General features: G+C 40.0%; 1 protein-coding gene across 3 annotated transcripts in view; it reads left to right on the forward strand.

The window, feature by feature from the left end:
* LOC105090999 (phosphatidylinositol 3,4,5-trisphosphate 3-phosphatase TPTE2) overlaps positions 1–17,253 on the forward strand; it is an 89,496-nt gene that overhangs the window by 44,252 nt on the left and 27,991 nt on the right. For 2 of the 3 annotated variants that reach the window (XM_010982408.3, XM_031465939.2), the window contains exons 2-11: positions 4,508–4,597; positions 7,469–7,516; positions 8,255–8,308; positions 9,537–9,590; positions 10,644–10,697; positions 11,820–11,870; positions 11,986–12,039; positions 13,020–13,073; positions 14,135–14,236; positions 16,214–16,264. In XM_010982408.3, the coding sequence (XP_010980710.1) occupies positions 4,545–4,597; positions 7,469–7,516; positions 8,255–8,308; positions 9,537–9,590; positions 10,644–10,697; positions 11,820–11,870; positions 11,986–12,039; positions 13,020–13,073; positions 14,135–14,236; positions 16,214–16,264 (575 nt within the window). In that variant the 5' untranslated portion in view covers positions 4,508–4,544. The remainder of the gene's footprint in view (positions 1–4,507; positions 4,598–7,468; positions 7,517–8,254; positions 8,309–9,536; positions 9,591–10,643; positions 10,698–11,819; positions 11,871–11,985; positions 12,040–13,019; positions 13,074–14,134; positions 14,237–16,213; positions 16,265–17,253) is intronic. The other variant, XM_010982410.3, reaches the window with a different exon arrangement.

A 17,253-nucleotide genomic window follows, 5' to 3' on the forward strand; every position in this document is an offset into this window, starting at 1 on the left:
TACCACAAGATCTTGTATATATGTCCCTGTGCTATACAGTATAAACTTGTTTGTCTGTTCTATATGTACCTTTCAGTATCTACCAATTTTGAACTCCCAGTCTGTCCCTTCCCACCCCACTCCCCCGGGCAACCACAAGTTTATATTCTATATATATGAGTCTGTTTCTGTTTTATATTTAAGTTCATTTGTCTTCTTTTCTTTTTTTTTTTTTTTCAGATTCCACATATGAGCGATCTCATATGGTATTTTTCTTTCTCTTTCTGTCTTACTTCACTTAGAATGACATTCTCCAAGGACATCCGTGTTGCTGCAAATGGCATGATGTTGTCATTTTTTAATGGCTGGATAGTATTCCATTGTATAAATATACCACAACTTCTTTATCCAGTCATCTGTCAACAGACATTTAGGCTGTTTCCATGACTTGGCTATTGTAAATAGTGCTGCCATGAACATTGAATTATTTCCCCTTTTTGAGAGAAGGAAATTCCAGCATGATACTTTAAGAAGTCTCAGCCTAATAAATGGATAGCAGTGGAGGGACTAAGGAGAAACGGATATGTGTCTCTCAAAGGTCCTAAATGAAAGGGAATAGGTTCAGAGACAGGAGCCTCTTGAGGTTCATTAGTGATGCCCACCATTTGAACTGTTTCAGTGTCCCTAGCCAGGGGCTACTTTAGAGTTAAAAGCTACCTGGGTAGAATCAACATCTGAAGGAAGGTCAGAATTGTCTTTTAAAACAATCTGAAGTCTGCTGTACAGGTTGTGAACAGCTTCATCAGATTTTTGCATGCAAGCCTGAATTTTCTTCCAACAGGCTTTGGAAAAACCCCAGGAATTGCCCGCCTAGTGATTGTTGAGCCTGATCGTATAATTAGTTAGCAGGCTGGTTTTGAGAAGGTAATCGTCAGCTAGTTCCGTTACACTGGTAACCTGCCTTCATTGATCAAGCTTGCTTTAACTGTTTTTACAAAAACTTGCATGTCCTCTGAGAGTCAGGTAACTCACATAATGTTTACCTGACTTGTTTTTTGGGAACTTGGAGTCAGCTGCGTCCAGTTTGAGCTCCAGCTGGTTAAGACCACCGACCCTCCAACTGGACATGCTCAGTGACCTTTTGACATCAAAGGGCCCAAAACTCCATCCTCACAGCATTCTAACCCTGCTATTTTCTGAGCATGCGTACTGGGAAGATGCCTGTAGCTTAGTCGTTTCTACGCAGGATGAAGATCACCTCACCTTTTTCTTGTCTCCAATTAGCTTTCCCCACGCTTCCCACGCCTCAGCTTTATCCCATAAATACTCCAAGCCCCTTACCTTTGGGGAGGTAAGTTTGAGACTTGTCTTTTCGCTTGTCTGCCTTGTGATTAAGCCCTTTCTCTGCTACAAACCTCGGCGTCTCAGCGTTGGCTTGCTGCAAGTTGGGGAAAGGAGCGTGGTTCGGTGACAGTTTCCCAGCTGTATTTCTAGATACCTTTCAGGATTTTCCCACTTAGCAGTTTTTATTCAGTGTTGGGCCTGGCCTTCACTGACAGGCATAGGAACTAGCTGATTAAGTCAGAAAAACCAGTCACCAAGTTTGAGTGACTCTTAGATTCTTCAGCAAATGTATGAGGCTCTTCGGTTACGTTGGGAAAATCCATGACTATGGCTCAAAGTTCAGCTTTCCTTCAGAGAATATGAGAAATCAAGGGTTTAGTCTCTGGGTCCTCAGTAGGCTTAATTTTAAAGGGACAGGTTCTGAAAAGTGCAGAGGAAAAGGAAGTGGGGAGAGTTTCAGAGAAAAAGGTAAGTTAGGCAAGAGGGTTAGTTTGGGGAAGTGAGGGTATAGAGGAGGTGGAGACGGGAAGGGAGAAGATGGCACCAGAGGTGGGGCCTGAGCACAAGGCGCTGAGGGGGAGAGACAAGATGGCGGCAGAAGCTGTTTTCTCTTTCTTTAATCGTAATGACTGAGAGACTGGTTCCAGGCACCTGAGGGAGTCTCTAATTACTAGCTGACCATTATGCTAAACAAGCTGATTTCAGTGGTTGTACTGTACAAAGAATACAGAGTTTCAGAAAAGTCACTTAACAAATAACAACAAATCCTGGGGAGAGGGGGAAAATCCAGTTTCCACTTGTTATAGTATGTAAAAAGTCCAGTTTTCAATTAAAAAATCTAAAAAGGAACAAGAACTGTGACCCTTAGAAGGGCTTCCAGGCCTTTTTTCATCTTCTGTGAGACAGGGAAGCTGGAGGGAGCTACGGTTGTCTCATTGCCCTTCTGCAAGGTCAGATAAGGCTCTGGTAAGGCAGCTCTCTTTAGAGCAAGTCTTTCTCAAGGAATAGGATCCTCTGGGCATATTTCAAAAATGGTCCAGCCTTGAAGTTGTCAACCTGACACTGAAGTCAGTGACCATGTTTTATTTGTTTTTGTAACTTTCAAAGTGCTTTACAGACATAATAATAAATGACTTTAATCTCTTTTTCCATGTCTTCAACTGACCATTTATTCAGCATCAGAATATGTACCAACACAGACTGTCAAGTTTATCTTTATTTCTCTTTTGGTGGCAATTTTTATGTTGTAATTTCCATATAAAAATGTCTGTTTCCTACGTTCCCCCCCCCCCCCATATTTGTCTTCATTTGTTTGGTATTTGTTTACACCTTTCAGATTTACTCTACCAAGAATATGGGTGTATTTTTAGCTTACAACTAATACTTGATTGCTGCTTCTCAATCCTATGAAGTAATACCTTGAGTTAAACGAAAATTTCTTTCCTCATTCCTGCATCACCTTGCCTATTGTAGGTAAAGTTAACATCGGCCAGAAAACACTCAGCCCTCTCTGGTCATTCTCTCCAAACTACCAACAGGGGAAGCCAAAAAGCTCAGTGTAACCTTCAGAATCATAATATGGAAGAAGCATCCCCTCCACTAGATGCGAAAGTGCGCTTTGAGATTATCATCCTGGGATCTTTCATCGTGGTACCCCCACCCCCATCTTTAAGGAGAGCAGCGTCAGTTTCTAAGTACCCGTTATCTGGAGCCACGTTCACAGTGTTCTCCACTCCGCTACGTCTCGGGACTCCGTGGAATCTGTTGTTTAGGGTTGCCATGGACACGGAGTTCTTTTTCTAGTAGTGGCTTTTTACCGGCCCCAGGTAAAGACCTAGGACGGGAGCCTCCGTACAAGGGCAGCTGAAGGGTTGGGGCGGAGCCGGGATAGGGGTCTTTGAACACGGTATACAGGAAACTTTGCCTTGTGGTAAGCTGTGGGGAGCACTAGTTAACGTTCCTCTCCTCTCCCGGCGACTTCTCAGAGCCCCCTCACTCTCAGGGATGTGGGGGTGGAGTGGATGGGGACACTAGATCGATGTAGGACAAAGTAGCAGTAACCTTGCGTCTGGCCGGGAATTGGGTCAAGATTTGACTTAACGGGCGTAGTTTGGGGATATTAAAGATAAAAAAAGAATGGAAAGAGAGAAAGAAAAAGGCATTATCCTGTAAGGCAGCAGGAGAGAAAACTGCTACCCAGGATCTTGAGTAAAGTTCGCTCCCGATTAGGAAAAGTTGTACCCTAGTCACAAAACGCGCCCCACAGTCCCGCAGCCCCAGCCCCTTCCGAGACGCAGCGCCTCCGCTAAAGCAGCCTTGCCTGCGGGTAAGTGGATCCCGGGGCTGCAGGGAGCGGGGCCCAGAAACCTGGCTCTGCTTCGCCCGCCCTGGCTCTCGGGGCGCTGCCTCTCGGGAACCGAGGCGGCGGCCTCCCAGCTTTGGGCTTCCTACTCCCACTGCGCGTGAGCTGGTATCCCTCAAAGGTATGGAATTTAACAGGTGACTGGGTCCCAAGCCCAAAACTCAAAATCAACATTTATGCCCAAATTGGTCTGTTTATAAAATTAAAAAAAAAAAAATTCCTATTTGTGTTTATCTTTCTCTCCTTACCCAGAATTTAGGGGCTTGTGGCACACTTCCGGCTGCCTCAGTGTGGTCATCATATGACTACTTGCCAGCTTGGCAATGTCTTTTATTCTCCGGTGATTTATTACAGTTTGTATGCATGAAATCTGCTCTGTGAAGTGTTGAGGGTCACATCTCTTTATTATTCTACAGAATCTTTCAGGATGTGATTTACTCTACAGAATGTCTCATGATGGAAATCTCATGTCACTATGATCATGTAAAGTTGGTTTGAAACGGGTTTTGTTTCATTTTTTGGGTCCTGTGTAGCAAGTGGGCAATCTTTAAAGTGTCCTTACTTGAGCTAAACTTAAATTTTATTGAACACTCAAAAAACATTTTCCTCTATTTCTTGAACTACAGTATTAGGGACAAATACCCAATGCATGTTTCACAGGATTGATAAGATTGCACAGAATGGCACATTTTATGCTTGTGGATTCAAGACTTTGGAAATGCTGACCCATGCCTAATAAGTCCTATGTATGACTTTCTTTCTAACTGGTGGAATATCATATGTGTTTTAAACATGTTAAATATGTGCTTTTACTTTTCTTAGATTAATTGTAGATTAAATTCAACCACGAGACAATGCCATGAAGAGATTAAAGGACAACCTATGTGGTTGGTTCATGCCTCAAAAAAATAAGTAAGTGAGAAGATTCAAAGTTACTGAATTTTAAGCATAATTTCAGCCTCCGTTAATAGAATCCAATGCACGTGTACCTTTAATAAATGTAAATCATATGCAAAAGAAATTGGCAAACAATTTAAAGACCTTGTTTTATGCCTGTAACTTCATTAAAAATACCACATCTTAGGCAGTGTGCTAGTGATAATATGCATGTACCAGTTAAGGTCACTTCAAACTTCTCCTCCAGGGGTGGCTGGTTGCCCACATGGAGGATGTTCTGTCTGGAGGTGGTAACCATTTCCAGACACAGCCACTACAAGGGCTTCAGTTGTCCCATTTCCATCAACACCTGAAACATTGCTAATTACCACAGAGACGGTCACAAATGCATTTTTATTAGCAAGATTACTGGTTTGCAAATCAGCATGATGGATGTGAGAAATACACAGATGTTCAAGGTCTGTGAATTGGCAAAAGTAAATAACAGTAACTGTCTCAAGGGATGTAACGAGGACTAATTGAAGTAATATTTGTGACGCGTCAGCACAATGCCTAGCACTTGGTAAATACCATTTCAATGTTTGTTAGACGAAATATCACTTTTGTGGTATTATTTAATTTGGGCAAATTTATCCTTATTTAAAAATTTTTTTCCATTTTATTATTTATTCTTAGATGTCGATAATCTATGTATTAGATATATTTTTATCCTCCATATCAACTGGCTTTTCTTTTGTATGTTGTCTGTCTTAATTCTTTTTTTTAACTCTTTTTAAAAATTAAAAAATTTTTTCTTGTGGGCAGAGATAATTAAGCTTATTTATCTTTAAGTGGAGGAGGTACTGGGACTTGAACCCAAGACCTTGTGTTTGCTGGGCAGGCACTCTACCCCTGAGCTATATCTTCCTACCTATATGGTCCCTGTCTTTATTCTTTTCTACTATTTTTTCTGGGAGAGTTTCTCAAGTTCATCTTCCAACTCTAAACTAATTTGCCTTTCACATGTATCCAAACTACTCTTTATCCCATGAATGGATTCTTTATTTCAACAATTCTACTTTTACATGTAAGATTTCCTGTTGGGTTTTTTTCCTTAAGGCTTCTTATTCTCATTTCATGTTCTTAACATCTTCCCTTGTATCTGTAAGTGTGCTTCTCATTCATACCCAAAAACCTTGGTCAGTGTGTTCCGCTGGTTCTGCTTCAGATGGTACATGTTGTTCAGTTTGTTGTATTTCTTTTGGTTGTTGTACTCTGTTTTGACTTGTGAGCTCATATTCATTGTGGCCGTCGGCCCCTCTGTCTAGTAACCAGTATTAGGGAAGGGCTGAAGGTGGGACAATCTCAGTCTGTGGCTGTTGTCTCAACATAATTATTAACAGCATGTCCTTGTCACTTTCAAGTGTCCTGGCTTGGGCAAGGTATTATATAGGCAACTAGTTGAAAGCTGGGACCTAGGGTGTGTTTTTCTCAGTAAGTTTAACATGAGGGGAGATGATAAGCTTGGGCATAGAGTTTCAGGGACCACGAAACACTATGACCAGGTAATTCGTGTGGTCAGGTGTACCACCTTTAAGCTCATGGGCAAAGCAGCCTTGGAGGAGGCAGTGACTCTAGGTTGTCACCTGGGGCTTTGGAGATGGGCTGGTTGTGTAAGAGTGAATGCCCAAGGACTGCTCTTCAGCCTTTCGCTGTTCTCATCAGCTAACCTAATGCCACTGGAGTATTATTACCTACCTACACCTGGGTGGTTGCTACTGGTTTCTACTGAGAAGGCAGTGATTGTCTCCAACTAAAGGGAAAGACAAGAACAGAACTTAAAATTGTCCCGCCCCCTGGGCGCCTCCAGACTGACGCCAGCAGCCCTTTCCCTCAGCCTGTCTGCCAGTTAAGGGTGGACTCCTCTAGAATGTCCCAGGGTTTGTCTTGTTGTTTCTTGGAATTCATACTTCTGTTGGACTTCTACAGTTTTGGGAGGAAGACTGTCTCTCATCTCAGATAGGAACTCAAGATTTCCCAGGAAATTATGGAGTGTATTACTTTGAGAATCTTTGTGTTTAAAATTTAAAACATGTATGAGTTTTATATTGTTGTCACGTACTGGCTTTTGGCATAGCATTTGGTGAAGAAGACAGGCTGCCTAACCAGTAATATTGGTGAAATGGTAATTTAGCAGGCTTTTATGACGTGAACAGATGGAAAGTGCATTTTCATCTGTCTTATTTGACAGGTGAGGAAATTGAGTTGTGAAGAGGTTAAATTATCCAAGCCAGTGATTTGGTGGTGGGAAGTCTTGATTTTGGATAAGATAACCAGATATGTTTTTGAAATTCAGAGAAAAAGAAAAAGGAATCATTCTAAACATGCTCTACCTCCAGTTCAGAAAAAGAAAGAAAGAAATATTATACTATATAGGCCACTGTTGACCTAACTACCTGTTTCTTCTCTACCAAATGATGGACAGGGACTAGTCATTGGCATTGGAATATTCACTGTTCTGGCATTTTCTTTTTCTGTATCCCTTCCTTAGCTGTTACCTGGATCCACCTCCCTATCCCTGTGTTCTCACATCTTTCATGTTTCTCAGATTCCTTCCAGAGTGTGTGAATGTTGACAAATTGGGGAAGAAGAAAGGAGGTTTAATAATGCCACACCTCCCTTCCTTCTTTCTTCTCCTTCCAGTGGATTCACAGACACACACAAACACACACCCCAGAGGCTGTCTCAGAGGTCTCAGTGCTGTCCCCTGAAACTGTTTCCTTAGCTTCTGCCATGTTTCTTCATGATTTTACTTTTCATATGCTGAAATTCTATCAGGAAAAAGAATGTAATTGCCTTCCAAACTGTCTGACTTGATTTTTTGTGTGTTTTTTCACCCTTTGGCAGAGTTATGGATGCCCCTTCGGGCTCCTCTGACAACAATGACAATGTGAGGTGAGTTGACCTGACTGAGCTGAGTGGGGAAAGGTATTGGGAGCAAACTCATAGTTTGTTTGTGATCCTCAGTAACTAGCAGCCAGACCTCTCAGGAAACTCTCAGAATGTCTCTGTGTGAGCCTCTGCCCGAGGGGCCGGCAGAGGAGGGAGGAGGTGGTAGCCGTGGAAAGGGCGCTGTGGAGCTCTCGACAGGAAAGAGTGGCCCTAACTGATGCCCGGCTCTGTCCCTCGCCCCCTGGAGCTGGGCTACCGCCTAAGGCTGGTGTCCCAGCTGTACACCCTCCGCCATGTTGCAGAGAGCCCCTGCCTCAGGCTTGTATTTATTTGAACCAAACTGAGGAACCGAAAAGGAATACATGATACAAGAAGAGTAAGGATGTGCTGAAGGGACTTGTTGATCAGGACATTAGCAGAGGCTTCAAGATGGTATACCTATAGACTGAAGTTGAACTTTGAAGTAAATTCAGCCTCAGTGCAGTTACACATGAGAGTCAAGTTTAGCAGTAAATAATTGCATTTGTCTTGATTTTTACTGGGCTTTGCGGACAGGCCTAAGATCTTCATTTCAACTATAATAAATCCCTATTTCCAAGGAAAACTGAAATACTCATTGCCAAATAACTAACTTCCAAATAGATTTCTAGGGTTCAACTAGTTTACAAATTGAGGACTACTTATAACTAATTAACTCTATGGAGTCACTTGGAGTTTGATTGTATGTTTTTAATTCCTTAGAAGTGACCCAAATGAACTGACATCAGGAATCCATCATGGAGTCACCCATGAAAGGTGAGGAATATATTAAGGGGTGGGTGGATGGGATGGAGAAATTTAGTCTCAGGATTATCTGTGGCAGTACAGAATTTTCTGGACAATGATTTAAAATCCTTTCTAAAAAGATAGGGGTTTCAATGAATTATGTTTACTACATATTTTAGATTCAAGGGATTCTTGAATAGATTCAAGGATTCTTCAGATAAATTGATTATATTGCTGTTCTGTATAGAATATCTCTAGTGATACATTTCTGCATTTTTGGGGTATTCAAAGTAAAACAGAACAATTTTCCAGGCTGGGTGATGGTAATGGAGACAATAATGTTCCTGGTTCATATGAATAAGTCAGTGTCAAGTTTGAAAGGCAGGAACTGTTGGTGGATCTCTTTTCATTGGGAAGGTAGGGTTTACGCTGAGGCAAGGAGAAAAGGGAGACTAGGGAAAGATATCAATGTTTGGGAGGGAAGGGGTTACAATAAATCATCCTAATTTGATTTATAGAAAAATACCATGTTTTTAAAAATTACATTTATCACAATTAAATATTCTAGTTTGAAAATCTTCTTCTACTTTTCAGAAGAGTTTGAGAAGATCAGTATTAGTTCTTGTTTAATGTTTAGTAGATTTTACCAGTGAAGCCATCTGGTCCTGGCCTTTTGTGTTTTGGAAAGTTTGATTACTAATTCAGTCTCCTTACTAGCAACTAGTCTGTTGAGATTTTCTGTTTCTTCATATTTCAGTCTTGGTAAGTTAAGGGAGCCTGCTGCCCCAAACCCAACCCCCCATCATATGGAGGGAGCCCCTGACTCAGGCCTGCAGTTACTCTGCAGGATTCGAGGAGCAGGAAAGATGACCAAGATGAGGAGTCAGAGGGTGATGAAGGGACTTGAGAAGCAGGAATTTAGGTGAGGGGAGAGGGGTGTATAGCTGCAAACTGAAGTCGAATTTGAAATAAATTCCACAAAAGGCTGCTACATATTGGGTCAGATTCAGTAGTAAAGAACTATACTTAATTGTTGAATTGTTAACTTTTACGGTAGGTCAAAAATATTTATTATAAACATATAAAAAAATCATCTCTAGGGAAGAGGAGATATCAGATTCCAAATAACTGATTTACTTTACTGATGTGAGTTTTCTAAGAATCAACCAGTTGATAAGTTTAAGAATCACTGTAGCTAATTTGAAAAAAAGTCTAGAAGTCATGGGATATCTTACTTTGTCTATTTTTAATCCTTTAGCACTTCCCTGAATAATCTGACATCAGTATCCTCTGAAGGATTCACCAGTGAACAGTGAGATATAAAGCATAAATACATATATGTGCACTATGTACACACACACACACAAATGCATACGGATACAGAGTGAGATTTGGGACGTTCACCCTAGGAGCACCCATGGGAATACAGAGTTCCTTTGATAGTATTTCTAAAGTCCTCTTGTGGTTAGATTCTATGTATAATATTCTTTGTCTTTGGAACTGAACTAGAAAAAGAGGCACAAGACAAAGAGAGGATTTCTCACTCCTAGTCTTAACTCTCAGTTACTAGCAGCCAAACTTTTAGGAAACTGTCCGATTGCCTATGTCTGAGACGCTAATAGAGTGTGTCCGGGGAGGAGAATAACCTATTCAGAGCAAGGAGAATGATGGTAACTTGTAAGTAGTAAATAAATAGTAGCAGTGGACAGGGAGCAGAGGAGGCCTCAACAGAAGAGAATGGAGCTAAGAGACCTGGATCTGTCCCTCACCCGGCAGATTCCGCCACCAAGTGAGGCTAGTGCCTCAAATCCAAATGCACCATCATATGGAGGGAGCCCCTGACTCAGGCCTGCAGTTACTTGACCGTATCCCAGGGGCAGGAAAGACATCCTTTGTTTCTAAAGAGCACAATCATGATGGAGCAATTGAGAATCAGGAAATTAGATTGGTCAAGAAAGATGGGAACCAGGAAGGGGGTGAGTATAGCTCAGTGGTAGAGCGTGTGCTTAGCATGCATGAAGTCCTGGGTTCGATCCCCAGTTCCTCTATCAAAAAAAAAAAAAAAAGGGTACTTACAAACTGAGGTTGATTTTGAAATAAATGCTACCCCAAAAAGCTGTTACATATTGGGTCAGGTTCAGTAGTAAAGAATTGTACTTAAGTCTTGAGTCATTACATGTTTGACAGTATAAGACATTCATTACAAATATGTAAAGCCTCATTTCTTGGGAAAATAACCTTCCAGGTTTCAAATAATTGATTTACATATCAGTTTTTAAAGGGTCACCTAGTTTATAATTTGAACCAAAAAGTTCAATCTAGAAAAGTATGTGGTGTCTGACTATGTTTCTTTTTAATCCTTTAGCACTGCCTTGACTGAACTGACAACAGGAATAGCTGATAGAACCAGCACTGAAAGGTGAGACAGAAATAGAGAGAGATGTAAACAAAAACATGTATATAAATGCAGAGAGAGGCACATGAGAATGAGAATGAGAGAAACTGGGAGGGAGCCGAAGAGGGGAGAGAAAGATTAATTGAAATTGAGATCGGTAATTTGGGAGGTTCATTTTTCAAGAGTATCTGTCACATAAGTGTCTTTGACATTGTTTCTAAATCTTTTTTACTTTACCATATGTAAGTATCTTTCTATCTTTTTTGCATCTAGTTGGATAAAAGAGAAGCAGGTCATAAGAGAGATGCTTCTTATTTTTTTATTTTTTATTTTTTTAAAAAGGTGAAGTGAGAATTTATTAGAGAATGGATAGTACACTCTCAGGGGAGAGCGCGCAGGCTCAAGGGAGCGGCTGCCCTGAGTTTCTTTGACAAGTTAGCTCCATAGGGTGTAAAAATGAATGGGCGGGATATTCACTGGGGAGGGAAGGGTTTGGGGTCGCATTCCCTGATTATCATCCCAACTCCACCTTCCCAAAGGGAGGACGGATTTTTGTCCTTATTTAGTCTGGATCGGAAGTGTCATGGCGTCGGTGCATGATGGGTACTTCTAATTTGCAAGGCTAATTTTATTGAAATGAGGGTATAATGAGCAAAAGATCATATTTGGATACTAGAAATTCCTGCTCTTTCTCACCTTTCTTTGTTCTTCTCCAGGCCACTAGTTATCCCAAAAGAGATGCTTCTTATACTCATCTGTTTATCACTCTTAAGTGGCTGCCCCAAATCCTAGGAGACTATCCAAATGCTGGTGTATGAGACTCTCCAAAAATGGGCCAAGAAAGGAGAGAAACCTCTTTTGGAGCCAGGAGAAGTCTGTACTCCTGAAAGTGTTCAGGCGTAAAGAAATGCCCAGAAACTTGATCCACTGTTTTTTTGTTTGTTTTTCTATAGGACTAAGATTTTCATTACAAATGTATAAAGCCTCCTTTACAGGGAGAAATTAAATGCCAGGTTTCAAATAACTGATTAGAATGTAATTTTTAGGGCAACTATATTATAAAGTGCAGAGTAATTGTAGCTAATTTGCATTTTAAAATCTAGAAAGACATATGGAATCTTATTATGTGCATTTTTAATCCTTTAGTTATGACCAAAGCCAGTTGGAAGAAGTAATTTGTGTTCAAGCTTTTGAAGGGTGAGATATAAATATGTATAGATAGAGTGGGGGATGGGGTGGGTATTAAGATTTGTGAAATTTACCTTGGTGGTATCTATAACATATCTTACTTTGTCTATTTTTAATCCTTTAGCACTTCCCTGAATAATCTGACATCAGTATCCTCTGAAGGATTCACCAGTGAACAGTGAGATACAAAGCATAAATACATATATGTACACACACATACAAATGCATACGGATACAGAGTGAGATTTGGGACGTTCACCCTAGGAGCACCCATGGGAATACAGAGTTCCTTTGATAGTATTTCTAAAGTCCTTTCTAAAGGACTAAATTTCTAAAGTATTTCTAAGGACAGAGTTTCTTTGACACTTTAAAGGCTTTTTTTCCCTCTTTTTTCCAGCCTCAGTATGTAACTTTTTCTCTTTTGGATCTATTTGGGGTGGGTGGGTGGAGAACAGGTCATATAAGGGAGAATTCCTACCCCTGGTCTGTTAGTTTTCTTGTTTAGGATCAGCCAAAACCCTTATAAAGTCTCAGATTGCCTGTGAATAAGAGTCTACTAGACTAGGCGAGGAGAGAACAGAGTTGTATTTGGGGTGAGGAGAAGGTAGTAGTGGACAGAGAGCAAAGGAGCCCTCCGCAGAAAAAAAGGATCTAATAGACCCTGGAAGTGTCCCTCCCTCTCCTGAGCTCAGCCACCATGCGAGGCTGGTGCCCCAAACCCACCATCATGTCAGAAGGAGCCCCTACCTTGTCCTGACCATGTCTGAAGGGCAGGAAAGATATCTATGATTTGTGAAGGATTAGTAGGTGGTGTAGGGGCTGGAGAAGGCAGAAAATTACAGGACAAATGAGATGAGTACCTACAAACCGAAGTTGAATTTGAAATGAGTTGACTCACAAAATGGTATTACACTTGGACATTAGGTTCAGGAGTGAAGAAATGTACATACATTTAAGTTTTTTCACAGGACTAAGATTTCATTGCAAATATGGAAAGTTCATTTCTAAAGAAAAATTAAATACCAGGCTTCAAAGAACGGATTAAAATGTTACTTTTAGGGCAACTGGATTATAAACTGCAGAGTAGTATTGCTCATTTGCATTCAAGAATCTAGAAAGACATATGGAGCCTTACTATGTGTATTTTTAATCCTTTAGCGGTGACTTAAGTGAATTGAAAGAAGTAGTCTGTGTGAAAGACACTAATGAAAGGTGAGATATAAATATACAGAGGGAAGAAGGGGGAACACTGAGATTTGTGAGATCAAATTAGTTATGGAGTTCTTGTCTCAGACAGTTATTTGAAAACTATCCACAGAGGGGAAAAAAAGATATTCATAATACATGAAAAGTATGGTGGTGCAGGGACCCAGGTTCCAAATAACTGACATATAATTTTTTTTGAGTTCAACCAGTTTGTAAATTTTACAGAAAATGTATCCAATTTCAACCAAAAAAGTGAAGTCATTTGGTTCTGAGTAAATTTTTGATCTTTCACACTGACCTGAATAAATTATCAGAGGTCTTTGGCTCCTTTGATATATCTTACTTTTCAGGAATGGGGCCATCCAAGACTGCTGATACCATTTATTTGGGTCAGTAGTATCTATATATATTAATCTCTGTGTGTGTGTGTGTGTGGGTGTGTGTCTATAGAGAGAGAGGGTGAGAAAGACAGAGACAGAGATACAGGCAGAGACAGAAAGACATAAGGAAAAACAGCAAGAAAATATTTGTAAAATTCAGTCTTGGAAGTACCCATGGGAATAATAGTTTTCTGGACAATGAGTCTAAAATTCTTCCTATAAAGTTAGGTCTTCCACAAATGAACTTAAATGGAACACAGAAACAGAGTCACAGACATAGAAGACAAACTTGTGGTTGCCAGAGGGGAGGTGGGTGGGAAGGGACAGACTGGGAGTTCGAGACTGGTAGATACTGACAGGTGCATATGGAATAGATAGAGAAGTTTATACTGTGTAGCATGGGGAAATATATACAAGATCTTGTGGTACCTCACAGGAGAAAAGAATATGGGGATGAATATATGTATATTCATGTATGACTGGAAAATTGTGCTGTATGTCAGAAGTTGACACAGGATTGTAGACTGACTATAACTCAATAAAAAAAAAAAATCAGATCTTCCAGTGAGTTAAGCCATGTTTCCTATCCTTTAGATTCAGTGTTCTTTCTCTTCAAATAAGTTTTTCACATCACTTCCACGTAGCAAATCTCTAATGTTGTATTTTTGCATTTGCTGGCTGTTAAAGTGGAGTGGAACAGCTCTCCAGTTTGGATGATGGTGATGTTGAGGAACAGCTCTCCAATTTGAATAATGGTGATGAAGACACTAAATGTCTCAATTTATGCTGGTAAGTCAGTTTGAAGTTGGGAGGGAGGGAGCTGTTGATGGATTTCTTATCTTTTCAAAGATGAGGCTTGTGTTGAGGCAAAAAGGAAAATGATGGGGAAGGTATCAAAATGTTTAGGAGGGAAGGTATACAGTAATAACTCTAATTAAATTTGCATGTAAGTACCATGCTTAGAAAAATATTTCCACGTGTTCACAAGTAAATGTTCTTCTAGTTTGAAATGTGAAAATATCCTTAGTAGATACAAATTTTATTATAAAGTTTCTTTAACAGAGGACTGCAGGATGCTACTTGTGCTTCAGTTGCGTTTCTCATTTTTCTTGGATATATTCTGATTCCTAGTTTTGTTGATTTTTGTCTATGAGCAAAAGGGACTGATAGGAAAAGCAGACATGTTTTGCCTATTAAAGACCTCTTCATGTCCACTGGGATTTTATTAATTTTGACTTGTTTCTGAGTAGTCTCACAAGAGTGCTTCTTATTTCATTGATCTGAAGGCATTTTTGCCTGACTCTGCTCTCTTTAATCTGAGTTTACCCTGTAATCGAGGAGTATAGCCTTGTGTGTTATGCATAGTTTTAGGGGAATATCCAAAGAACCAGCCCAGTGCCTTAGTGCTTTGAGTATGGCCACATGCCTTCCTTCACCATCTGTGCAGAGAAAAGTATCCAATGGGAAAGATAGGACCTGCCCCCAATGCAGATCCTACCCCTTTTCAACATGGGCATTTGCATACACTCTTTTTTAAACATTTCAGTTGTGTGTTTATTTGGGGTTATTTTGGGAGATGCTGAAAGAGAGAAGAGAGGCTAAAGCTGCCCCAGGCTATGCCTTTGTACCCCAGACTCTGTAAGGTGTGATTCTGTAAGTTCACTTTGTCAAACAAGTTCTGATTTATTGTAGCATTTTTTTGCTACCCAGAGATCCAATAGTCCATCTGGGACCAGAAGGGGCTTGTATTAAGAGAACAGCAACCTCAGGAGAGGTTCACCTCTTGGCCAACCAGTCCCCCATCCACATCAGCCTCAGCTCCCTTAGCCTGGGCAGAGGTGGTGGTGCAGATGGAGAAGGGAGAAATTAGAGGGAATGGGGAGATTTTGTATCTCAGATTAGCCTACCAGCATCCATCAGTGGCCAGTTTTGGCAGGTGTCCCAGTTCTGTTCATCATCTATCCTCCTGCTGCAGTCTTGGACACAGTCTATGAGCATTGCTCTGGGATCAAATCCCACTGGAGGTGGAATTAAGGGCACATGTTGGAGGCTTCAGCAGGACAAGAAATTGCTTCCCAGTGGCTACCTTATCCCCAGCCCTAGGCTGAAATGAAGCTTAACTGGAGGTGCTATCAAACAGTCTCCCCCTCCTCCTAGTGGAAAGAACCCAGTCTCTAGGATGTTTCTCCTTTGAAATGTATCTTACTAAAATTTCTCACCTCCAAAGTGCACTTGCAACCCCAGATGGGAGTCTCATGAATGTTTAATTGTTGTCTTCATGGGGTGTCTTATTTCAAGAGATGAATATTACAGGACAGGAGTATCATTTACTCTCTACCCATCCCTGAAGTCCCTTATTCTACTGCTGTTGAACAGCTCTGGCCATGATTTGATGGCTGGAACACAGATCTCACCTCCCAATTCCCTTCATCTCCATGCTGAGTTGCTTTAGTTGTTGACCCCAGGTTTAATATTACCATAAAGTTGGGGCTGGGGCTTCACAAGCAAGGGAAATGTCACTAAAAATCTAAAGTTTAGTGTTTTATTCACATATATTTCACCTAGGAAAGTTTTTTAAAAACTCATGAAGCCACAAGGTAAAAATATTAGTTATTAGTGAAAAGCATTTTGTTACGCAACTTCCAAAGACTTTAAAAATGATATTTATAAGGGCCTTTGTTTATTGGTTAAATTCATATTGTATGTTAGGAAAAATCTGTGGTACACTTGAAAGCTCTGAAATTTTACTTTTACTTCTTTTCGCAGCCTCGTTATTAAAGGAATTGCGTACATAATTGTATCATCCTTTGCTTTCAGGTATGTGAGACTCTAGAAAAGGAGGTAATTAAGTATGTATTACAGTTAATATCAATATTTTTTAATGGCAGAGGATCTCGGAAGGGGAAAAAAAGAATGTCCATTGTCAGTATGTTGCTGAGTAGCCTTTATGCTTTATAGTTAATGCAGCCCAATCTCTCTTGGAATTTTAATTTAAGCTGAATATTAAGAATTGCAAAGAAATGGCATTTATTTGAATCTATGTTTTTAATATGTTTTTCTACCTGTAAAAGTAATGAAGCATGCATTTCAAAATTCTGTAATTGTAAGGGAAGTGTTTTAGTACCTTATTCATCTAGGATTACTCCTTAACTCTGGAAACATTCTGTTTAGCCTTCTTCTCTACGTGATTGTAAGATTTCATACTGTGTTACAGATTCCCACAATATACTTACTTCCTTTTAAATGGATATTATTTTAATTTGCATTGCAATTGCAAAAAGTGCTTTGAAGATCAACCTATCTTCATAGATTGTACAAATAATAAAATCAATTTATGGAAAATGTGTTTAGAATATATAAGAGCAAGGCTTAGAAGGTACTTCTAGAAGGTACTCAATCATATATATATATTTATGGAATTGAATTCCTTCTCATGTGCCCAGCACTGTGCCAGAAGCAAGCACTAATTTGTAATCATGTACTTGTTGAAAATCTCACTGATAAGAAATCTTACTGGTCAAAGTGGTCTTTTAAGAGCTTATGTTAGTCACGCTTTCACTTGGTCTTTATTACTAAATTCTTTAAAAATATCAAGATGAGTGTGGTGTGAGACACGGGAGCAACCTGAATGTCCATCAACAGATGAATGGATAAAGACAATGTATGTATGTATATGTGTGTGTGTGTATATATATATGTATATGTATATATATATATACATATACACACACACACATATATACACACACATATATATGCACACACACACAATGAAATATTACTCAGCCATAAAAATAAATAAAGCC

Source organism: Camelus dromedarius, chromosome 13, assembly GCF_036321535.1.
Source record: "Camelus dromedarius isolate mCamDro1 chromosome 13, mCamDro1.pat, whole genome shotgun sequence".
Classification (NCBI taxonomy): domain Eukaryota; kingdom Metazoa; phylum Chordata; class Mammalia; order Artiodactyla; family Camelidae; genus Camelus; species Camelus dromedarius.